Below are 17597 nucleotides of genomic sequence, written 5' to 3'. Positions count from 1 at the left end.
GGTGACCTGTTCTCACGGGGGTTTCTAAGCGGGTTCTGGGCACCTGGGACCGTCAGGGGCCTCTGGTACTTCCTGTGGCCCTCTATATGCAAACTGGCCCTCTGGGATCCCAGCACAACCCTTCCACTCCTCATGTTTTCATGGCTGGAATTTGCATCTGTGGCATTGGATACACAGCCTAGAGTCCTAATGAGCGATGTCTGCATCCCCTAACCCCCATTTTTTTTTAATGTTTATTTATTTTTGAGAGAGAGAGAGACAGAGCACGAGAAGGGCAGGGGCAGAGGGAGAGGGAGACAGAATCTGAAGCAGGCCGCAGGCTCCGAGCTGTTAGCACAGAGCCCGATGTGGGGCTCGAACTCAGGAGCCATGAGATCATGACCTGAGTTGAAGTCGGATGCTGAACCAACTGAGCCACCCAGGTGCCTGCCCCCCAAACCCCAGTCTTTACAGAGTTGCTTTGAAAAGTGTGGACGTAAGCTTTCCCTAGATCTTTAGGACTTTTATGCCTTAATAATAAAAGAAATCCCCCCCCCCTTTTTTTTTTCTTTTTTGGCCTCTACTAGGACAGTAGAGGGATGCCCGAACTGCTCTGTAAATTACAGAGGGGCCTGATTTTGTGCCTCCTGGCAGTCTCTACTTCCCCAGCACAGCTGCCCGTTGGTGAAGGTCTAGTGAGAGGAGGCTGGTGGTGGTGTTTTGAAGTCTCTGGCATGTTCTCTGACTGAAGACCTTTGACTTCCAAAACTGTTAGAGGCACAGGAATGAAAACATGCTGGTCCTATTCTAGATTGCTCGTGTTTCCCCGTGGGTCAGTGTCAGCCACTCCTTCCTCTGTGTGTAGCCTGAGAGCATGTTGCCTCAAGGAACTCCTTTACCAGCCTTTCCCCCTCCATTTCTATTTCCACAGCTCCGTGGTCTCTGTCAGCTAGCAGAGCATTTGCTGGAAGAAAGACAGCCCAGCCCTTGCCATGATGGGAAACTACAGCCATTTCTATATGAAAGGGGGAATAATGTAGAGGAGAAATGACCCCTTTCAAAGAGCCAGATTGTCTCCTTATAACACCCACTGTTTCACACAGAGTCATTGCCATCAAGTCTGTACCTTTTTTCCGCGTTTTGGAATCCACTCATTCATTGTGCACGATCAAAGATGAATGATCCTTCCCTCCTTTTTTTCCCCCCCCCCTTTTTTTCTCAGAAGATCCCGAAGTCTTTTATTTGGAGCCTAAGATGAAGTTCTGGAAAACAAAACAAAACAAAAAAAGCACAAGCATGTTGTGAAACATTTTTTTTATGTGCAACTAGGGTGTTCCGAGGGAGCAGAGGCAAACACAGCCCATGTTTGTGTTCGACTTTCTAGAGTTTATTTCTGTGCTTCCTCTTGAAAATGGTATCTGACAATCTTGGAATTAACACTACTGAAGGCAAAATAGGAAGCCGTCTGTGTGAGGTCTCATTCTGAAGAAGCCAGCAGGTTCCGCTTCCTTCATATCAAGTCTCGAATGAGCCCTTTCAGGCTGGGGTCTGACTTCATGGCCTCATCGGACACAAGCCACTGCTAAGCTTGGGGTTGATTTCCCAAATCTCTGTTGGGCTCAACACAAATAGACGTTTGGCTGACAATAAAGGATGTAGTTGAAGCAGTAATCTTCCGTGGTGACAGTGTCCGTTGGAATCTGACTGAAAATTAGTCAACAACTACAACAGATGCCTCAGGAATAAAACTCGGGAACTGAAAGGCTTTGAATCCAGAAGTGTGTCGTTGAGTGGGATCCAGAATTCAGAGTGTGATGTTAAACTCTGGAAGTACCAAGTTTGTGAAGATCCACGTTAATTCGGCGGCCGCCGTTAGGCACGGCCTCCTGTGGCCCAGACAGTTCTGGATGTTAGCTGTGTGTCTCCAGGATGAGACCAGAGTCCCTGTCTGGTACAAGGACGTGAGAAACAGGAACACTGTAACTCAGGAGGATGGTCTGGCATGTCCCAACCAGAGAGCCCAGAATCCCTAGAAACATTTAGCTTGGTGATAGAAAGAAGAGAGTTCAATGCCTTCTCCCTAAAAATAGTTTAGAGTCTCACTGGCCTTGTCCAATTTATATACTGGGAGACCTTTACCTCAGATTGCGAATTTCTTGGAATGCTGTGAAATTCACTTGTCAGGTGTTTTTCAACAGGAACAGTAAGAACATAACCTCAACTTCAGATGCACAGCTATATTTGCACCCCGTATTTCGATCTCTCTTTACTCTGGGTACCGTTGAATATTTTTATACGCAAGCATTTATGAACCGCTAAATAAATATGTTACTATTCAGAAGACGCTGTTGCCTGATTTGTAATCACTGGCCACGTTTTCGCAGGGCCTTCGTGTCATCTTGTCCTCCATTTTCTAAGCGCATGGAGTTTCAGATCTTTAAAGCCACGTCCAATAACTAGAATTTGAACTAGAAGCAAGCTGGGCTTTCAGTACAGATTTGTTGATAGGAGGCTGATTTTAAATATGAATGCAGTTTTTAAAAACGATTTCATTATGGTAACAAGAGGGCAAGGGGCAAAAATACTGATTTTGCATAAACCGTCAAAGCAAAATGCCAGTGTTTCAAAAAAAAAAAAAATCTAGTACATGGAATTTGAAGTCTAGATTTGTCTTGTTGAAATGTAAAAATAAATAGGTCACTTGGTGATTGGGTATATTGGACTTCTTCTTAATTACGAATATTTAGGTGTCCGGGTAACAAAATGGAAATGGATAATGAAGAATAATCTTTTCCCTGGGGTGCCTGGGTGGCTCCGTCGTTAAGCATCTGACTTTGGCTCAGATTATGATCTCACAGTTCATGAGGTCGAGCCCTCCTGCTTCAGGTAAACACAAGTGCCACTTCTCTCTCTCCCTCCCTCCCTCCCACCTTCCTCTGCCCCTCCTGAGATTCTCTGTCTCTCTGCCCCTTGGTCACTTGGGCCTTCTCTCTCTTTCTCAAAAAAAAAAAAAAAAAAAAAAAACAAACACACACACATATATATATATATACATATATATATATATATATATATATGTGTTTTTCTCTCTCTCTCTAATACTACCCTGTAAGGTAATCAGTGTTCACAGCATGTTTGTTTTTCTTTACCTCCTCCTCTACTCCTAAAAATATATAAGGTTCATTTTTATTTTTTTATAAAAATGGCATTATATTCTATACAGTACTCTGCATTTTCACATTTCACTGAACAGTGTACCATGGGGATCCTTCCAGGTCAATATATATGAATGTAACTCATTTTCATAGCTGCCTGGTGTCCCAGAGGATGAATGTGCCCTAGAACATTCGAATATTGTCATATCAGTGAACATCAAGGTTATATTTCATGGTTTTTTACTTTCCCAAGAATAGGATAACAGCAGTCCTTATCCACATACACTTATAGATATGTGGTTTTATTTTCATAGGATGGGTTCGTAAAAATATGATTGCTATAATGGAGGATATGCACATTTTTTATTTTAATAGATTTGTTAGATTACTTACCTAAGACTTATGACCTTTTATCCTTGATGAGAGTGCCTGTTTATACACAGCCTTAGCAGAAGCGGATAATAACCAATCTTAATTTTTGACAGTAGGATAAACAAAAACTTCTATCTCATTAGTACTTTAACTTTGCATTTTCCCGAGCATATTTTTTATGTTAACCATCTGCGTTTTATCTTTTTGAGAATTGCTTGTTTAGCACTTTTGCTTATTTTTTCATAGAGATGATTGTTTTTCTCTTATCTATTTATAAATCAGCATTTTATTAGGGATGCGTATTTATTCCAGTATATTATGGGTCTTTTGGCTCTTCATCTTGATCAGGGAAAATTTTATATTGTTACACAGTGTAATCTGTTAGTATTTTCTTTTACTGTTTCTGGGTTTTGTTTTGTTCTGTTTTGTTTAAGATTTACCCTATCCTAGGGACACCTGGGTGTCTCAGTTGGTTAAGCATCCGACCTCGGCTCAGGTCATGATCTCACGGTTTGTGAGTTTGAGCCTTGCATTGGGCTCTGTGCTGATGGCTCGGAGCCTGGAGCCTGCTTCGGATTCTGTGTCTCCCTCTCTCTGCCCCTCCCCCCGCTCAAGTTCTGTCTCTGTCTGTCTCTCTCTCAAAAATAATAAACATTAAAAATGAAAAAAAGGCTTCCCCTAGCCTAATCTTACACAAATAGGCTGTCACATTTCCTTCATCTATTTCTTTCTCTCTCTCTCTCTCTCTCTCTCTCTCTCTCTCTCTCTGTCTCAGATATTTGGTCTACCTTTCTTTGTTTAGTCCGATGTGAGGTATGAGTCTTTTTCTTCCAGGTGGACAGCCAGTCATACCAGCACCATTTATGATCCAAACCATCCTGTACCCACTAAATCAAAGTTCCACCTTTATATTATATTTTGTCTATATTTAGAGAGATGTTCCTGATGTGTTTTCATTTCTTTTTTTCTAGAACTTTTAAACAAAACTGCTTTAAAAAGATTTTAATGGGATTATTAGATTGCTGATATCATGTTTTAGACTTGGCCTTTCATCGTAAACTGTCATCTTTCATATATTATCCCCTTTTCTTGAATTTTGTTGTATTCTCAAGGCAGTTTCTATCAAGCGTATGATTCTGTCTCCTGTCATGAATTTACAAATGTCTGCTCTCCCTTGAGTGCAGTCATTCCTTTCATTTTATGTTATGGAATCTGTGCATAGATCAGGGCATGTCTTAGGGCAGGGCAGATAATTGCCTGTCTCCTCTTCTTGCTTAAATGGGCTAGTGTATCAGGGCAAGGTCAGCGTCTATAGGTGCTGCTTACGTCTATACCCACTTTGCCTGACTACTGCTGAAATCTTTTCATGTCTTGAAAAGATATGAAGAGGGGCGCCTGGGTGGCTCAGTCTGTTAAGCGTCCGACTTCAGCTCAGGTCACGATCTCGCGGTTCATGAGTTCGAGCCCCGCGTCGGGCTCTGGGCTGACAGCTCAGAGCCTGGAAGCCCGCTTCGGATTCTGTGTCTCCCTCTCTCTCTGCCCCTCCCCTGTTTGCACTGTGCCTCTCTCCCTCCCAAAAATAAACATTAAAAAAAAAAATTTTTTTAAAGGATACAAAGGAAGGTTCTTTTTTTTTTTTTTTCCAAGTTTATGTATTTATTTTGAGACAGAGAGAAAGAGAGGAAGGGGCAGAGAGAAAGGGAGAGAATCCCAATTAGGCTCTCCACTGTCCACGCAGAGCCCAGTGAACCTTGAGATCATGACCTGAGCTGAAGTTGGACGCTTAACTGACTGAGCCACCCAGGCGCCCGAGAAGGAAGGTTCTTTAAGGTAAATTGGTGTTACATATCGGAGACACAGAAGTTCAAATAAAGTACAGAGGAACAGGTTCGTAGTGGGTGAAATTCATGTGTCCAGTTCCTTCTCTGGTGAAACTAATTGTGGGAACCAGCATCCTGGGTCTGCTTTTGCTAGCCATTGTCCATTTCAGGGACGTGCTGTGGCTCTTCCTAACCTGCCCCTTTCTGCTACTGTCCTTTTACCTGGGATAAACCATCTCTGGCCTCTTTGGACAGTCCTATGTTAATGTCGCCCAGCCCTTGCAGGAAGAATGCTCTGTGTGCTCAGGGCTTCCTCTGCTCCTCTGAGGCCCAGCTCCCTAACGGGGGCCGTCACAGGAGCTTCCCCACATCTTCATTTTCTCTGAAAGGGAATCGGGAATCAAGCCGTAGTATTTACTTTCCATCCTTCCCCCCCACTCCTCCCACTTACTCTCTATGTAGCAGAAAGTCCTCAAAGCTCAGGCCAGGTAGATGCTGTCTTTCTGTAGCGTCCGGTGCTGAGGCAGGATTTCCACAGTGACTCTCACTGCTGGGATTTGGAGATGAGGATGCCTGTGTTCAAAGTGCTCTCTTACCCTGTTTGTTTTACTGCCGTGTCTATGCTTCTACTGAAATTCCAGAATGAGATTCGGGAAAACACGGATACCTGAGAGCCAGAATAGTTATGCATTTCTGTTTCACTCTAGAGCTGCAGACCACTTTTAGATTTGTCCCACGCACGACAGTAAGAAACACGTGGAGAAAATTGCATTCCACGCAAGGGCGTAGAATGAGCAAAGGCACAGACGGAAGACCTAAACGGAACAGAGCCCCGGGTAGCTAGGGTTGTAGCCCAGAAGCGAGGTGAGTGGAGGGGAGGCAGAGGTTATGAGTCTGTATGGTGCCAGGAAGGGCCTGGAGCTGGGCTCACTCCGGTTTTCAGGAACATGACTGGTCTTTACAGATACTGACCTGCCAGTTATGAAGGTAGCGGTGGTGTGACACAGAGGTAGTTAACTTTTGAATACTTTAAAACTAAGCATCAGGGCCCCCCCGGGGGGCTCAGCCGGTTAAGCATCTGACTTCAACTCAGGTCATGATCTCACTGTTCGTGGGTTCGAGCCCCGCGTCGGGCTCGGTGCTGACGGCTTGGAGCCCGGAGCCTGCTTCGGATTCTGCGTCTCCCCCTCTCTCTGCCCCTCCCCTGCTCTCTCTCTCTCTCTGTCTCTCTCAAAACTAAAATAAAAACATTAAAAAAAGTTTTAAACTAAGCGCATACAAGAGCTCACATGTTACATTCTTGCATCGACATGGACCTGGATGACGAAATAAGTGCTGTGGAAAGTCAGCACCACTTGAAGACTCTATCTTTAACCAAAGAGAGCAGCGAATTAGAGAGACTGGGTAACATTTTGAAAATAAAAGATGACTGCACACACACGGGCACATACGTTTAAATTAGAACCAAAGACCTAGAAGGTACAGCAACAGTGAGTACGTGGTCCTTGCCTGCAACGGTCGGTCATTCTCGGGTATGGGTTGCCCCTTCCTAAGAGCAGATTACCGCATGAAAATAAGAGCAATGAAATAAAGACTGATAGCATTTTTAAAAATACACGTTAAGTAAATTACATAACGTTTTTAAGATACATGGTACTTACTATGGAGCTGTACGCAAATTTTTTTTTTTTTTTTTTGGCAAAAATCGTTCATTATTATCATAGTCTTACATTCTGGAATCAGATGGAGACACGCCTCATTTTTATTGTTTTCATCGTGCCCCCTAAGCACACGGCAGCTCCTTTATCTGCGAGGCACCTGAATATAGAGAGACTGCTTGCTCGATGCTATAGGGAAATCGAATACTAGGCGTATTGAAAGATAGTATCTTTGCATACCGTTGTCCCTTCAAAACCATGGAAGCTGTACTTCTGGGTGACATAGGAGATTTTCAAAGCTCATTTGATGATATGTGCGTGTGGGCCTTGTTCTACAGATTGACCTTCGAACCTAACCTCTGTCTTCAGGACGTAATAGCTAGCATAGAACAAATTCCTAACCTTGAAGCTTTTCCTGTATTTAATGAATTCGTGACAGTGCACCTGCTACATGCTTAATATTTCTTAACATCCTTTATAGAATACAGAGTCTTACTCTTCCTTAGAACAGAGAAAATGTAGTATTTCATTTATTGCCAGGGTTGTTACTGGTCGATCTAGGACAATCCTAACAGGCTGGCGTAAAGGAATTTCAGATCTATTGATGATTAAGGTGCTGTGCTAATAAAAAAACAATAGTGTTCTTAATAGCCATTTTCTATGGTTCTTCAATTCAGGCTTTGTTTTGTGAATCCTTCTACCCCTGACATACGTGTGCGTGCACATATACACATGCGTCCCTGTTATATAACGTGGCGGGGCAGGGGGTGGTATTTGGTTCAGCGGCTTCTCCGATCTGCCTAAACAACTTGCAGAGTTCCCCACTACTGACTCTTACTGTTCTAGGCAAGCCGACTGATCATTTGAAATATAGTCTTGGGGTATCTGAAGGCCAGAGGACTGGGAATCGGCTCTTGGACCCTTGTTCTTTTCTAAATGAGCCTTCCTATTAATCATTGATCTGTTGAATCACAGAGAAATGTAGGTGATTGAAGGAAATACCTTGGCAGAAGGTAGGATTGTTTGCATTAAATTATCAAGGAACCAAATGAAAATGAATTTTTAAAAAAGATCTTCCTTCGGGACTCCTGAGTGGCTCATTCGGTTAAACATCTGACTCTTGATTTCAGCTCAGGTCGTGATCTCACGGTCCGTGAGTTTGAGCCCTGCATCGGGCTCTACGCTGACCGTGCGGAGCCTGCTTGGGATTCTCTGTCTTTCCCTTTCTCTCTGCCCCTCCCCTACTTGTGCGTGCATGCGGTCTCTCTCTCTCTCTCTCTCTCTCTCTCTCTCTCGCTCTCGCTCTCAAAAAAAAAAAAAAAAAAAGATCTTCCTTTGAAGGGTGCCCTGAGTTTCTGCAAAGCCCCGTTGGGAGCCCGTCCTTTAAATGGGTTGGTGAGAAGGTGGTTCACTTTGTTTCTGACCTTCCTCGGAATGGCCAGGACAGAAATTGGAGATTTTTTTTTTTTTCTGCTTGTATCTAACCTGATTTCATTCTATTTCTGCATATTCACCACTTGATTTTATACTGTATAACACAATGGGGAAAATACAAAAACCAAACTCATTCAGTTAAAAAACATTGGGGGGGTTGTGGTGAGCGCCTGGGTGGCTCAGTCGGTTAAGCATCCAACTTCGGCTCAGGTCATGGTCTCACAGTTTGTGAGTTTGAGCCCCACATCGGGCTCTCTGGTCTCAGCGCAGAGCCCACTTCAGATCCTCTGTCTCCCTCTCTCTCTGCCCCTCCCTGGATCTCTCTTTCTCTATCTCAAAAATAAATAAACATTAAAGACATGTTTTTAAAACCCAGCTCCCTACCAGTTTCTGAAGTTCCTGGTATTTTCTTTCAAGGAAGTCACCAGGTTATTGATTTTTTTTTTTTCACTCAAAAGAAGGGGGAGACAAAAGTGTAGGACAGCATGATTTCAATGTTTTAAGTTCCGCCTCACTAAAATTTATTTTGTTCACATCGATCACAGAGCAACAGAAGAAAGCTTTGAGAATTAAGGACAAGTAAATTCAACCATGGAAGCTTATGAGCAGCTGGATTGATCCCAGAAAGATCAGTAAATAAATATTTTAAACTTCCACTGACCTTATTAAAATACACTGCCAGAAATATTCTGTTTGAGCCATTCTCATAAATGAGTCATCTTCCAAAAACAGCTGGTAGCAATTTGCTATAAGAAAAAGAGTAGTGACTTAGAAATCAGAAGATTGGGAGGTCTTGCCTTGGCTCGTTCACAGGGAGATTAAATGACACGCTAACATGTCCCAGATGAGGCACAAGAGAATTGAATCAGATGATCTGTCTTTAAAAGACCCCTTCATGGGGCACCTGGGTGGGTGGTTAAGCGTCCTACTTCAGCTCAGGTTATGATCTCATGGTCATGATCTCTCGAGCCCCACATCGGGCTCTGTGCTGACAGCTCAGAGCCTGGAGCCTGCTTCTCATTCTGTGTCCCCCATCTCTCTCTCTCTCTCTCTCTCTCTCTCTCTCTCTCTCTCTCTCAAAAATATTAAAAACATTAAAAAAATTTTTTTAAATACTTTCCTGGCCATTCCCAAGAAAACATCTCTGATAAAAATAGAGGGCAGTACCTATATTATTTCCCAGAGAGGCAAAGCGGATACAGAAAATGAGATTTTAAATTGGGGATCCTCCTCCCGGATTTGTTTTTCTCGGCATTGTTTCTGTTTCCATCTGTGTCTCTTCCTCCCCTGGGAACATCCTCCACCTTTTCAATTTGCCGTACTCTTTACCATGCAGACCTGTGAATGAAGAGTCAGAACCCCCCGAGGTCGATGCTCCCAGCCGGTGGCATGGCGTCTATGTGAACAGAACATCTCCGACGCCTTCGGAATCTGCGACCACCGTTAAGTCCCTCATCAAGTCATTTGACTTGGGACGTCCAGGTATTTCATCATTTGGTCTCACGAATCCAACTCAAATTCAGACGGTGGCCCCACATACCAAGCTGTCTCTACTCCACACTGGCCCCAAATTAATGCAACCACAAGGGCTCGTCTACATCATTCTGCACGTAGCTGCTGTGTACAAGAGACTTCTGCAGCCTTGCTGAAGCTCCCGTAAGACAACCCTGAAGAGTCTGCGTCACACGTAATACAGCCTCCTCTTTTTCTCCACCTCTTCCTTAGCTTTAATTCCAGACTTGCCATGTTCCTCTTCTGCCTGTATGTCCATTAAACTCAGGTTACCACCACTGGCCTTCTTACCGTCTCATGAGAGTTAGCAGGGTCAGCCGGAGGCTTCATTTCCTAGAAAATGAGGTGTTGAATCTATGCATTTGGCTCTCTTGTTGGACACCCCCCGCCGCCGGCCTTGCTCGTCTCACAACATACTGTTAGACTTTTCTCTCCCTGGTCTTGTGTGCGACTGCCTGTTCTGACCTGTCATGCCTGATCTTGATACATTCCCAGATTTTTCTGTAAATGTCTCTCTGGCTCACAGTTCACCGTTCTTCACTGTTAACTATGTACGTGAGGAAAATGCATGTTGCTACTCTACGCACATAAATACAGTAGATGGAAGAAACCAAATGTGCATCTGTCCAAAATAGCAGTGTATTTCTTCTCTTGACTGCAACAGATACGCCTGTGGTGTAGGGAGACTAGAGTTGTTACCCCTAACTAATCCTAGGATGCACCTGGTTGTCTTTGCTAAAATAGTTTGTAGCTAAGTTAGATGAAGATTAGCCTGCAAATATTAAAAGATACGAAAGCCGGTGACTACGTTCAGTCTGTGAAGATAGGAAGTGAATGAACAGTGAATGGTGTGTGCAGGAATTTTCCTGTTCCTTCTTGCCTTAGATGCCTCGTCGCATGTTTTCTTCCCCCCACCCCCGTCACTGTGTGTCCCACCTCTGAGAGCAACCCCCATGTCGTTGGCTCCTCCCCGCTCCTTCCCCTGTTCAGCACTAGTCCAGAGGAGAGAACAGAGTGGTACCTTAGAAGCATCCTGGGATGCCTTTGTAGTCACCAAAACAGTGACAACTGAGGAGCTGTTACTTGCTGTTTTGAACTGGAACTGCATGCAAATGTCCCCTTCTCTTTGCTTGGCAGGTGGAACCGGACAGAATATTTCTGTCCATAAAACCCCCAGAAGCCCCCTGAGTGGGATCCCCGTGAGGACCGCTCCAGCTGCTGCTGTTTCTCCAATGCAGGTAAGAGAGCTTTGGCCACGTGGGTGGTGGCCCGTGCCACGTGGCATCATCGTGGTGTCTTGTGCCCAGGCAAGTCGCAAAGGGAAAGTGAAAACCCACTTGTTTGATTCTTTGAGGCACATTGAACGTCATTTTTAATAGGAGTAAGATAATAATAATGAAACTTGCGTTAAAAATCACACTTCTAGGGGTGCCTAGGTGGCTTGGTCAGTGAAGCGTCCTACTTCAGCTCGGGTCATGATCTCGCAGTACGTGAGTTCGAGCCCCGCGCTGGGCTCTGTGCTGACAGCTCAGGGGCTGGAGCCCGCTTCGCATTCTGTGTCTCCCTCTCTCTCTGCCCCTCCCCCGCTCTTGTGTGCATGCTCTCTCTCTCTCTCTCTCTCAAAAATAAACATTAAAAAAATTTTTTTCTTAATTGTAATTCTGGGCACCTGGGTGGCTCAGTCAGTTAAGCATCTGACTCTCGATTTCTGACAGTGCAGAGCCTGCTGGGGATTCGCTGTCTCCCTCTCTCTCTGCCCCTCCCCTGCTCACACAGGTGCACTTTGTCTCTCTCTCTCTGTCTCTCTCAAAATAAATAGATATTTTTTAAAAATTTTAACAATTGCAGTTCTGAGGCCTGATAAAGATCCAAGAGAAGCACTCTAAACCTCATATAATTTTGTTTGTAAGGTATATTTAAAATTTTCAGTTAACCGAAGATTGTAATTTTTACCAGAAGTGGATGTTGAACTAGTTATTTTTCTCAAAGAATTGTGTCTTTTCTTTTTTTTCCCAAAAGCCCCCCAGAGAGAGAAAACATTTATAATTTGTAAGTTCTTAGAGTTCACTGGGTACAATCTGTGTCACCTTTGCTGTTTTGTGAAGGTTCTAGATCAGAGCTACTTGGCATGTTCAGAGTCCAGAGTGCTAACCATTACACCATGGAACCCACTCGCTACTTGGCATTTTCTAAGGCTGGGGCTTTCAGTGTTATTAGTAACATTCAGCACTCTACTCTCTCTGAGCCAAGGGTAATGTTGTCATTAACAAGTACCGTTTTGGGGCGCCTGGGTGGCTCAGTCGGTTAAGCGTCTGACTTTGGCTCAGGTCATGATCTTACCGTTTGGGACTTTGAGCCCCACGTTGGGCTCTGTGCTGACAGCTCAGAGCCTGGAGCCTGCTTCACATTCTGTGTCTCCCTCTTTCTCTGCCCCCCACCCCCACTCCCGCTCACACTCTGCCTCTCTCTCTCTCTCAAAAATAAATAAACATTAAAAAAACATATATAGCTTGAATGTTTCCGTATGTACCACCCCTGCAGCCAACACCAAGGTAAAGCATTCTCGTCACCCCAGAAGGCGCCCCCATGCCACCACCCAGTCAGTAATCTCTTAAAGTAGCCATTATTCTGACCTCTGTTACCATTGCATCACTGTTACGCTGACCTAACCATTGTAAAAGGGAGTGACTTAAAAATCTCCCTTGCTCCCTAGCCCCAGAAAGAACCACTGTTGATGGCTTGTTGTGTATCCTTCTAGATGTTTTTCTTTAGCATAAAAGTGTGTGTGGTTGGGGAAGGGGGAGGGAGAGAAAGTTTTATAAATTAGATTACACTAAACATCATTCGGACACTGGCTCATTCCACTTTGTCGTTGGAATGGAATCCATGAGGGCAGGGATTTTTATCTGTTTTGCTTGCTATTCTATCTTTTGCCTGGAACAGTGGCCGGCACATAGTTCTATCACAGTACAAGCTCAGTAAATATTTGTTGAATGAATGAAGGAAGGTATCAGAGACATCTTTATATGTCAGTATGTGGAAAAAATACTGCATTCTTTTTTTTTTTTAATTTTTTTTTAATGTTAATTTATTTTAGAGAGAAAAAGAGACAGAGTGTGAGCAGGGGAGGGGAAGAGAGAGAGGGAGACACAGAATCTGAAGCAGGCTCCAGGCTCTGAGCTGTCAGCACAGAGCCTGATGCGGGGCTCAAACTCATCAACCGTGAGATCATGACCTGAGCTGAAGTCAGACGCTTAACTGACTGAGCTACCCAGGTGGCTCCCCTCCTTCTTTTTTTAAGGCTGTATGTAAATACCACATTTTGTTTATCCATTCATCTGTCCATGGACATTTAGGTTGTTTCTGCCTCTTGACTATTGTGAGTAATGCTGCAACAAACATAGGTGTGCAAAAATGTCTTCTAGATTCATTTTTTTTGGATATAGACCCAGAAGTGAGACTGCTGGATTGTGTAAGAGTTCTATTTTAATTTTTTGAAGAGCCTCCCTACTATTTTCCATAGCGGGTGCACCATTTTATATGCCCACCAGCAGTGCACAAAGATTTTAATTTTTCTGCATTTTGATCAACACTTGTTATTTTCTCACTCTCTCTCTTTTTAAAATAATGACCCTTCTAACAGATGTGAAGTGATATCTCATTGTGGTCTTGATTTGCATTTCCCTGATGATTAGTGAAGTTGAGCATCTTTCCATATGCCTGTTGGCCATTCAGAAACAGTATTTTTACACACCCCCTTGAATATACATAGAATTTTCCAGGAAGGTACTCACAAAGCTGATTAATTATGATTAATTAAGAGAAGAAACAGGTGGTGGGAGTGAGAGGGAGACTCTTTCCATTTTATGTCCTTTCTGTTCTTTTGAGGATCGGGCCAATTGCATTTATTACCTATTCAAATAAATAAGTTGTTTTTGTTTTTTTTTTTTCCAATGTATATTTATTTTTGAGAGAGAGGGTGAGCACAAGCAGGGGAGCAGCAGAGAGAGAAAGAAAGGGAGACACAGGATCCACAGCAGGCTCCAGACCTCGTGCGGGACTTGAACCCACAGACTGTGGGATCACGACCTGAGCTGAAATCGGATGCTTAACCCACTGAGCCACCCCGGTGCCCCTAAATAAGTTGTTTTAAAACCTCCCTCTCGTGATTCTGATGAGTTTAAGAACCGTTGTGTGGACACACACGCCTTGTTTACGCTGTCCTTGGGGTCACAAGCTCACCTGTGCTGCTGTACCTTTTGGTTTTTTAGAGACACTCCACTTACAGTAGCGTTCGGCCAGCCAGCAAAGGTGTGACTCAGCATTTGGATCTTCCAGAACTTCCACTCTCAGGTAATACAAACACCTTTGACTTATTTTTTTGTGCGGTCGACGTTTCTTCTTTGCCCGAAACCGAGCTTAGAAAAATAACCCATGGCATTTATCTCAAACAGTTGAAAACCCCAAATGTTTTGTGTGACGGGTGTTGGATCCTGTTTCCTGCCAGCTGTCCTTCCCAGCGTGCATGTGTTCAGGAGAAATGTCCAGATTTGGAGGGGGGGGGGGGGTCGCTTGCTTTTTACTGAATCTCAGGGGAATAATTTACAATCTTCAGAAGTCACTATTTTAAGAAAAAAACTTTATCTGATTCTAAAGGTCTGTTGCTTCCACAATTCCTGAAATATTGCCTCTTTAGGGCTCTGTCTCTGAGCGTAGTCCCCTTCCTGTTGTTCCCGCGGGTATTTTATTTATTTATTTTGAGACAGAAAGCACGAGCGGGGGAGGGCTGGACAGAGAGGGAGAGAGAGAATCCCAAACAGGCTCCGCACTGTCAGCACAGAGCCTGCTCGGGATTCTCTTTCTCTCCCTCTCTCTCTGCCCCTCCCTTGTGTGCATGCACCCTGTCTCTCAAGATAAGTAAATAAACATAGGAAAAAAAAAAAAAAAAAGGAAGGACACTGTCTGCCTCATGGTATCGCTCCAAGGGCTGAGTGAACGCGGCCGGGTGTGGGGTGGGCGCTGTGGAAGTGTTGGCTGTTACCACTCTAACGTCTGGTCTCTTGGAATCAGTTTGCCTGTCAGAACAAAGAGGCATTAGCAGAATGTTAAGCTTGTCCTGAGTATTTACCCTAGAAATTTATGTGTATGACCCTGTGGTCACTGTTGTGAGGAAACAGCAAAGATAAAAAAGAACGCGAACACTAAATGAATTATTTGCTGGTGCCTAACAGGAAGGCCAGAAAGCCAGAAATCTAGATTGCATAGACAGAAGTCCCGTGTTGCTGAGCATCAGACAAAACTTCTGTAACACGGTATGAATCTAAAGGAATTCTAGCTGTTCTTCTTTTAGATCATGGTCAAACACCATTAGGTTCATTCTTAACATAGTTATTTCTGAAATAACTATTGTTATTGTTTCGGTCTTTCACTGGAAAGTCTTTAACCTTACCACCGTATTTTCTTTCACTTCTGAATTTTGTTTTCTTTTTTTCGTGGAAAAAGAGGATTTTAAACGTACGTAAATACCGATAACTGACAATGTGAAGACCGCCTCAGCCCGTCCCCTGCATTTTACATGCGAGAGATTCAAGCCCTACAGAGACTCATTGATTTATAACTGGTCCCACCGATTCTGAATGACTCTGGGACCAAGATAGGATTTTTTTTCTGATTCTTTTCACCATGTCTCCTTTTGGAAATGAGGCTGGTGATTGCTCTGATCAGATAGTGATAATGGTGTATGTAGGACTTGATAATGACCTCAAGGAAGAAGAAGAAAATGGTGTCTAAGGGCAGGAGAATAAGAAAATACAAAGGGTAAGTGAGTCCAGTAGAGCAGGTCATTATTTCTCTGCAAACTGGAGAAATGGAGGGAGGCCAAAACAGGGTATTGGAAACCCACCCGATTTGAGTTCCTACACTTGCCATATAGTGGAAAATAAGGAATAAGTTGATTATATAATACCTATAACATAGAATAAGTTGATTATATAATACCTATAACATAAAAGTTACCATCTTAACCATTTTTAAATGTACTAGGTGAGCTTTAGGTCATAACATTTGTCTTCTCTGTTCCTCCCATTTTAAAATTTCCTTTGGTGGGGAGCGGGGGTGGCTCAGTCAGTTAAGCATCTGACTCTTGATCTCCACTCAGGTCTTAATCTCAGAGTCATGAATTCAAGCCCTGTGTTGGGCTCTGCACTGGGCGTGAGGCCTATTAAAAAAAAAAAAAATTTTTTTTTTTTCCTTTTGTGTCAAGAAACCATTTGTTTAATTGACAAGATAAATACTGACGCCAAAGCCATACTGGCTCTTGCCCTGAAGTAAACAGTTCATTGTCAGCAGCCGCTCTTTTCGCCCACCAGGCACCTGTCTACCCGGATGATTCTATTTACCATACTAAAAAAGGATTACATGGTAAAAGTTGCTTGCATTCAACCCAGCCTTGCCAAGACTGAGGTCATCAAAAGCTGCCAAAGTGGGATTAATGCGTTGTTTTTGTTGTTTTCTTCAGTGATGTAAGCACTGTTTTCCCTCTGCTCTTCCAGGCTAATTAGCCTCACTCCCCACTTTACTACCCATAATTGGTGGCTCTTAGCTGTACAAGTATTGTTTTCTTCCGTGACTGTGGTGTCATAGGAGGCGACCATGGGCCTAGCCTGGTCACAGAGGCCTGTCGTGTGGCACTGAGCAAATCACTGAGTTCTGTGCCGTTGCCCCCGTTAACTACAGACCAGACCATCTCAAATTTTCCTCCCATTCTATACCTTTGTGGTCCTTTAAGAAACGTCATCGGGACGATCCAGCCTGTTTCATCAACGTGTTTTGGTTTCTAATATAACAGCAGAGAGGAGCCTTTAAAGAATTATTTTTGCTTATTTGTAAGCAAGCCAGACCCTATGACTGGAATGGCTTGTTTTCTTGCAAAATAGTTATCAATTCTTGGAAAAGTAATCAGCTTTTTGCCGGCTGCCACCTGTGACTTGAAAATCCCACTGGGCACCTACCTACCAGCTCTCTCTCTCTCTCTCTCTCTCTCAGATGCCCACTGATTAAAACAAAGTGCTTTACTTGGGGACAGGGCTGGTTTTGTGGGCGTGTGACCCGTGCAGAGCTCTTGGAAGGGCTTCAGTTCAGTGTTCCACGGGTGCCATCTTGAAATTCATCATAATTCTTGAAGAAGAGGCTAATTTGTCAATAGTCTCTATGAGTCTTGTAGTCAGTCCTGCCTGGAGAATCCTTTCTAGAAAACACTATGTCCCTATTTGCATTTTTATTACTTAATCGGAAACTGTATCTATAAATCTGTATCTGTTATATGTATTTGTACTTGAGAGTAAGATGAGAATTATATGGTACTTGAGAAGAAAGTGTGGTGACCAGATTTCTCTTCTTCAGGAATAGGTGATTATGTTGTTGTTCACACAGATCTTCTAAAGGGAAGGGGTGAGGACCTGAAACCGGACCCTTACCTCCGCAAGAGCCCCTCGCTCGAGTCTCTGAGCAGACCCCCTTCTCTGGGCTTCGGGAACACGAGGCTGCTGAGCGCTTCCACGGGGGGCTTGAAACCACAAAGCAAACTCAGGTATCGCATTGGAATCAGTGAGAAAGCACTGGGCTGACGACCTTGGGTTCTTCTTTCCGTTTTATCCCCTCTGGTCAGT

At 43.7% G+C, this 17597-nt stretch overlaps 1 protein-coding gene across 12 annotated transcripts in view; it reads left to right on the top strand.

The window, feature by feature from the left end:
* Positions 1–17597, top strand: part of SPECC1 (sperm antigen with calponin homology and coiled-coil domains 1) — a 336294-nt gene that overhangs the window by 199558 nt on the left and 119139 nt on the right. For 10 of the 12 annotated variants that reach the window (XM_053212405.1, XM_027047514.2, XM_053212407.1 and 7 more), the window contains 4 exons: positions 9755–9900; positions 11068–11168; positions 14202–14283; positions 17362–17518. In XM_053212405.1, coding sequence (XP_053068380.1) covers positions 9755–9900; positions 11068–11168; positions 14202–14283; positions 17362–17518 — 486 coding nt within the window. Of the gene's footprint in view, positions 1–910; positions 2323–8963; positions 9051–9754; positions 9901–11067; positions 11169–14201; positions 14284–17361; positions 17519–17597 lie in introns of those variants that run through there. The other 2 variants (XR_003416656.2, XM_027047516.2) reach the window with 2 other exon arrangements.

Source organism: Acinonyx jubatus, chromosome E1 (assembly GCF_027475565.1).
Source record: "Acinonyx jubatus isolate Ajub_Pintada_27869175 chromosome E1, VMU_Ajub_asm_v1.0, whole genome shotgun sequence".
Taxonomy (NCBI): Eukaryota; Metazoa; Chordata; class Mammalia; order Carnivora; family Felidae; genus Acinonyx; species Acinonyx jubatus.
This window is presented reverse-complemented; position numbering and strand designations above follow the sequence as displayed.